The sequence below is a fragment of the Crocuta crocuta genome, unplaced genomic scaffold (assembly GCF_008692635.1).
Source record: "Crocuta crocuta isolate KB4526 unplaced genomic scaffold, BGI_CrCroc_1.0 scaffold541, whole genome shotgun sequence".
Taxonomy (NCBI): Eukaryota; Metazoa; Chordata; class Mammalia; order Carnivora; family Hyaenidae; genus Crocuta; species Crocuta crocuta.
Genome location: NW_027531901.1, coordinates 1,400,402 through 1,406,772, shown reverse-complemented (window position 1 = coordinate 1,406,772; position 6,371 = coordinate 1,400,402). Strand labels below are relative to the sequence as shown.

At 45.4% G+C, this 6,371-nt stretch overlaps 1 protein-coding gene across 3 annotated transcripts in view; it reads left to right on the top strand.

Moving 5' to 3' along the window:
* Positions 1-4,770: 4,770 nt before the first annotated feature.
* The window catches only part of SCN10A (sodium voltage-gated channel alpha subunit 10), a 92,436-nt gene continuing 90,835 nt past the window's right edge, over positions 4,771-6,371 (top strand). For all 3 annotated transcript variants that reach the window (XM_077773992.1, XM_077773991.1, XM_077773990.1), the window contains exons 1-2: positions 4,771-5,040; positions 5,937-6,064. In XM_077773992.1, coding sequence (XP_077630118.1) covers positions 4,771-5,040; positions 5,937-6,064 — 398 coding nt within the window. The remainder of the gene's footprint in view (positions 5,041-5,936; positions 6,065-6,371) is intronic.

Here is a 6,371-nt window from a genome sequence, read left to right as displayed (position 1 = left end):
TTTGAGAGGATTCTAACAGTGAGACGTATTGAGAAGATATAGTAGTGGCCCAAGCAAGACATGACAATGGTGTGGCTTATGGAGGTAGCAGTGGAGGTGAGTGACAGTGGTTTAGACCAGGGCAGTAACAGTGGAGGGAGATTATAGTGGTTTGAACCACGGAGATGGCAGTGGTGGTGGATGATAATAGTTTGGGCTATGGAGGTAGCAGTGGAAGTGGGTGACAGTGGTTGGACCAGTGCAGTAGCAGTGAAAGTGGGTAATAGTGGTTTGAACTATGGAGATAGCAGTAGTGGTGGGTGAGAGTGCTTGGACCATTGCAGTAGCCATGGAGATGAATGATAGTGGTTTGGACTATGGAGGTAGCAGTCGCTGTGATGGGAAGTAGATAGCTGTACTTCAGATGCAAGGTCATTAATTTTCTGATCATCCAAATATGAGATTTGAGAGGGAGAAAGTGAAGTGATATGTAATTCCGAGCCACTGGTAGGATGAAATTTCAATTTATTGAAATAAACTCAACAAAGAAGAGCACATTTGGAGTAAGGGTATCAATAGTTAGGCTTTATACATCTATCAGCCATCCTTATGAGGGGTTATGAGTGGATAGCTACATATAACAATTTAGAATGTAGGTGAAAGGCTGGAGATATAAATTTAGATTTATGTTTCAAATGTGACTTAAGACTTCCCATGATGTCACTGTAACTTCAGTCTTTTCTGGAAAGTCTCTTTCTAGGAAACTAGCCTAAGTTGGCTGAGATCCAGAGCTACATTTAAGCTCCCAAAGGTCTACAGTTTTTTTCATTGCTGTATCCCTGGAGTTGAAAACCATGTCTGGCATAAGGGAGGGAGACTTGTGGGAGAAATACACATGAAGAAGAACCCCTAAGCTTCCATTTTGGAAAAATGGTTATGCAGTTTATTGAGATAGGGCACACAGGAATAGGAAAAGTCAAGGTGGAGAGAAGATTGAGAGATCATGCAGGACAATGACTTTGAGGTGTCTCTGGAGCATTCAAAGGGGTATGTCAAAGGCATTGGATTAGTGGGTCCAGGGTTCAGAAGAAAGGTCCAGATTTAGGACCCATGTACATGAAAATGATAATTTTGGTTGTATATAAATAGATGAGAGGAACCATAAGCAGCATGAGAAGATGCAATCCCGCATTGATACATTCACCTGGAAAAACTATAATTATCTGTTTGCTTACATCATATCTGCCATATGGAGGAAAAAGCTACATTAGTGGGGAAAATCCTCCCTTGTTTTTTTTTTTAAATTTTTAAAATGTTTATCATTTTTGAGAGAGAGAGACAGAGAGCAAGTAGGGGAAGGGCAGAGAGAGAGGGAGACACAGAATGGGAAGCAGGCTTCAGGCTCTGAGCTGTCAGCACAGAGCCCAACGTGTGGCTTGAACTCACAGACCGCGAGATAATGGCCTGAGCTGAAGTTGGCTGCTTAGCCAACTGAGCCACCCAGGTGCCCCCCCCCATTGTTTTTCTTAAAAAGTATCAATGAGCTATATAACACAAAGGGGCTGCTCTAAGACCCCTTGAAAACTTCATCAAATCTGAATGCATTCAGATCAACCCATACCTCTATTAAGTCCAGAGCCCTCCAATGATGCCCCAGTCAGTAGGATTCCAGAACTGCTCCAGCCAGTGGGACTCATCCCAGAAATAGAAGAGCACTGGGTATGGAATCAAAAGTCCCAGAGACAAGCTTGTTTAGTCCAATGATATATTTATAACCTAGAGGATTCACTGGTTATTAATTGTCTTATATATAAGAAAATGCCTTCTACTTACTCTTTAGGACTTCTGTGGGGATTAAAGAGACAATTGTGTCCACCTTTGTTGTTGCAGTAGGTTGATAATTTAAGTAATTCTTTTCATGAGGTTCAGCCATCTTTGTGGGCAACTCAGACTCACTGCATGACTATAGAAACATTTATTCTACTGATAACAATAGAAACTGGAAGAAAGAACCCTCTGTCCTGTTAAGATGTTCTAATAACTCATCCCAATGTGTGTGTGTGTGTGTGTGTGTGTGTGTGTGCGCGCGTGTGTGTGTGTGTGTGTGTTAGGAGGTCCCTCACTCCACCAAGGTGCAATTCTGCAGACAGTATCTGTGTGTTCTGTAGTTTAACTCAATTCTGACACTATCTACTGCCCCTTGCCCACATACACAAAACTTAAGATTCCAATTGCAAGCCCAGGTTGTTTCCTATGCTTCTGAACAACTGGCTATAAATCAGAGGTTTCCATGACCTCCTCCTTGCATTTGGTTAATTTGCTAGAATGGCTCACAGAACTCATCGAAACACTTTGTTTCATATAACTCAGGGACAGCCAGATGAAAGGTGTATGGGCATAGAGCATAGGACAGAGTATGGGAAAGGAGTGCAGAGTTTTCATGTCCTTTCTGACATCTCTCTCCCCAGATCTCCATGTGTTCACTAACCCAGAAGCTCTCCAAATTCTGTTATTTCATGTTCTTATAAAGGCTTTATTATGTAGGCATGATTGATTAAACCATTGGCCATTGGTTATTGAACTCAACCTCCCTGGGAGTCAGAGGTGAGGTGGGGAGCTGAAAGCTTCAATCTTTTAATGGTTGGTTCCTCTGGAAATCAGTCCCCACCCTTAGGTGAGTTTCAAAAGGCACCTCATTGACATACATAAGACATCGATTAGGAAATTCTAAAGGTTTTAAGAGCTCTGTGTCAGAAGTGGGATAACAACCAAATACATATTTCTTATTATAAACCACAACATCAGACCTGCCCTACCCACCGTAATCTCAAGGAGACCCTCGTTTGTACCCTTACTTATATCCACCTCCATTTAGCAGCCCTGAATCTGCTGGCCTGCCTAGACCATAGGTCTTGGCTAAAGACCAACTAGTTATTTCCATCACCAGTGAAATGACAAATGTGAAACACCCATTATCTATCCAATCACTTTTGGTTGACTTTGTTTCTTCTTAGAAACTGTTTACTCAATACGGCTCAGAAATATGAGTTAAGATGTCTTTATGGCCCATCCAGAAGAGATCCAGTGGGTAGCCTGGAAATCCCAGATACAAGGCAAATACCTACAGAAGCTTAACCCCCAGAAACAATCAAATTCCATTCTTGTTCCCATCCCTTGAGTATAATCTCCCTGAAGTTTCTGGCCAGCGGTTGCCCTAACTCTGATAACAGAAGGGTGGAGGTCCCAAGGACTGCCTCACCAAAACCTCTGAGGGGTCAGTTTCTTAGGATGGTCACTCAGCAGGGACACCCAGCCACTTGATGCTGGGCCACTTCTTCCCTACTCCACGCAACACTGTCTTCTGTCTTGCCTCTACAATCCAGGAAGAGTTTCCTCTAGACTTTAGAGCTGTTGGAGCAGGTCATCAAATCCTACCCTGATCTTGTGGCCCTCACCTTCACTTCATCTTGCGTCCATAGTTGCACTGGCTTCCATTGCCTCCCAAAGATAGGACACCTTCAACAGCTTCAGCTATGAGCTTATAAATGCAGCTTCCTAGATCTCACCTTAAACCTATTGAATGAGAATCTTTGTATGTTGGGTCCAACAATCTGTATCTTAACTCAAAGAGCAGTATATCCTGCTCTATGTATAGCATATATGTGTGTGTACATATAGCTATATATAATGCTCATAAACTGCAGACATTCTGTTTGGTTCCAGACTAGCGCTAGGGGTGGCAAGCTTCCTGAGGACATTGCAGCCCATAGAAAACCTAGTCATTGGAGTGCCTTCCATGCTTTGTATGGATCATGCGGGACCAGAGTCCCAAAGACCCTGTCTGGCAGCATTAGAGACCATGTATTAGATCAGGATTTTACAAACTGATGGGACCATAGGACAGTTTTAAAATCATCATGACTTATTAAATGTCATTGATAGGCTATCAGGAAATGTGGGTGCACTTAGATTAAAATAAACAGCAAAAAACGGACTTGTTAATCAATCATTTGAAGAAATAAGCCAACTCTTATTTATGATTTTTTTTAAAAGAAAACCATTATATTAGAAGAAAAAGCAACTATTTAGGAAAATTAAATAATGTATTTTATTAAGAAAAGAAAGAAATAAAACAAATATGCTGCCAAGCTTAGAGCATTCGGCAGACAGCACACTCTCAACTAGCAAGCCCAGCTCTGTGCTCAAGGAGCTGGGCTTTCTCTTCTCTCTTGCTGTCACATCCAGGAAAGGCTGTCACTTCTTAAAAGCATCCATTGCATAATAAAAGAACAATAAAACATGTTAATGTCTTCCATACGTTTTAACAAATGCTTTTCAAAGGGGAAAATGTTACTAGCATTGTTTTTGCCGCAGACCACATGAACCAGTGTTTAGTGAGTGCAGGAGAGTGCCTATTGCTCAGTGGTCATAGAAACGAGAGAGAGGGCAGGATGGGTAAATCTGGGATGGTGATCGTGGTGGTGGTGGTGGAGTAACGCTTTATAAGGTGGAGTAACGCTTTATAAGCTCATGGAGGGCATAGCTTGACCCTGAGGTGCCGGGAGGAGGGTGGAATAAACAGCCTCCCCTAAACTTCCACAGGGCAGTAAGACTCCGGGAAGAGCTCAGTGTGAGTTATTAAGGACAGAAGTGGGCGAGGAGGCTGTTCTAGCACCAGAGTGTGAGTTAGGAAAGAACTGGAGGGAGAGGGCCAGTGGGCAGGCTGTTACTTCTCTGTGGTGATGTCCACTCTCATAAGAGTATAAATTCTTCCTGAAAAAGAATGAGAAGATGGAATTCCCCTTTGGGTCCCTGGAAACTACCAACTTCCGTCGATTCACTCCAGAGTCCCTGGCAGAGATTGAAAAGCGAATTGCTGCCAAGCAGGCAGCAAAGAAAGCCAAAGATAAGCCCAGAGAGCAGAAGGGCCAAGAAGAGAAGCCTCGGCCCCAGCTAGACTTGAAAGCTTGCAACCAGCTGCCCAAGTTCTATGGTGATCTCCCGGCAGAGCTGGTTGGGGAGCCGCTGGAGGATCTGGACCCCTTCTACAGCACACACCGGGTAAGGGTGACGTGCTTCAAAGGCTGTTCTCAGCTCGGGGAGAGGAAGCCCCTGCCCCACTCAGCCTAGGGGGTTCTCCTGTGCCTGGATGATGGGGCTATCAGCTAGACTCAGTTAATGACAAATATATCCGACTCTGCTCTTTGACACTCTTTGCATTTTTATAGTATTTATGGTAGGGGCTAATTAAACTCAAAACCTCAAACGCAGCAACGGGGTCCTGAAATCAGAACATTTGAGAACCACTGGTTTAAGTAAGCGCTGCTTTATGACCATTCCCCTGTTTGTATAGTGTCTTAGCTATTCCCTCCCGGGGAAGAGAGTGTGCGTATTTGGGAGTTGGGAGGAACAGGAATTAGCCATCTCAGATCTGGTTTCTAGAGCAAATAAAAAGGCACTGGAATGTCTTTCTCCCTCCTCTCATGGGCCAAGAGCCCTTACCGTCTCAGATGCTCACAGGGAACCAGTAGAGGGTTTCAAAAGCGAGACGTAGGAAGTGGAGGGTAGAGGGAACACCCCAGCACCAGGGATGACCCGCTAAGCAGAAGAGGAATGTAGTGCAGCCAGACCCCACCTTCCTGCTGCCAGGATCCTGGCCGTGGGCCTGATGCATCTTTCCAGCCCCGGGTCAGCTGCCTGCCCGCTGGGCACTCTCAGTGGGCTAATCCTGCTGCACAGTCAAGTGACTGTGGGTCTTGCTAGGGGGTGAGGATATGGCTTTTAGTCCCAGACGCCACTAACTCTGCCTCTCCGCTGGGCTCTCCGCTGATGGATGCGTGGCTCTCCGGGCGCTTCTTGCTCATAAACCTGGGATGACACCTTCGTGCTTGACAACATGGCTGCGCGAGGCCCATGCGTCTCACCGTGGGCCCACCTTCTGCCTTGTTTTGTTGTAGACGTTCATGGTGCTGAACAGAGGGAGGACCATTTCCCGGTTTAGTGCAACTCGGGCCCTGTGGTTATTCAGTCCTTTCAACCTGACCAGGAGAGCCGCCATCAAGGTGTCTGTCCACTCATATCCTTTGCACTGTCGCTTCTCCCACGCGGTTCCTTTAGCATCAGGCTTTGCCCCGTGTCCAGTACCTTCTCCAGAGCTTAGCAATAGAGGTTTTCTCTGACTGAACCCTGAGACAACGAAATCATCAAGTCGAAAGGAAAAAATGCTGTGGCTTTCAGGTGTCCAGGACCCCAAAGCAGCCCGAAGACAGAGGAGGTACTCGTGCAAGCCACAGGTGGGTTGGGGTTCACCCAGACTGGTCAGGACACACCTGCGCATGCATCACCCAGAAACCGTCCTCCGCATGAAGGAGCTTTGCTGATGTAAAGCCTGG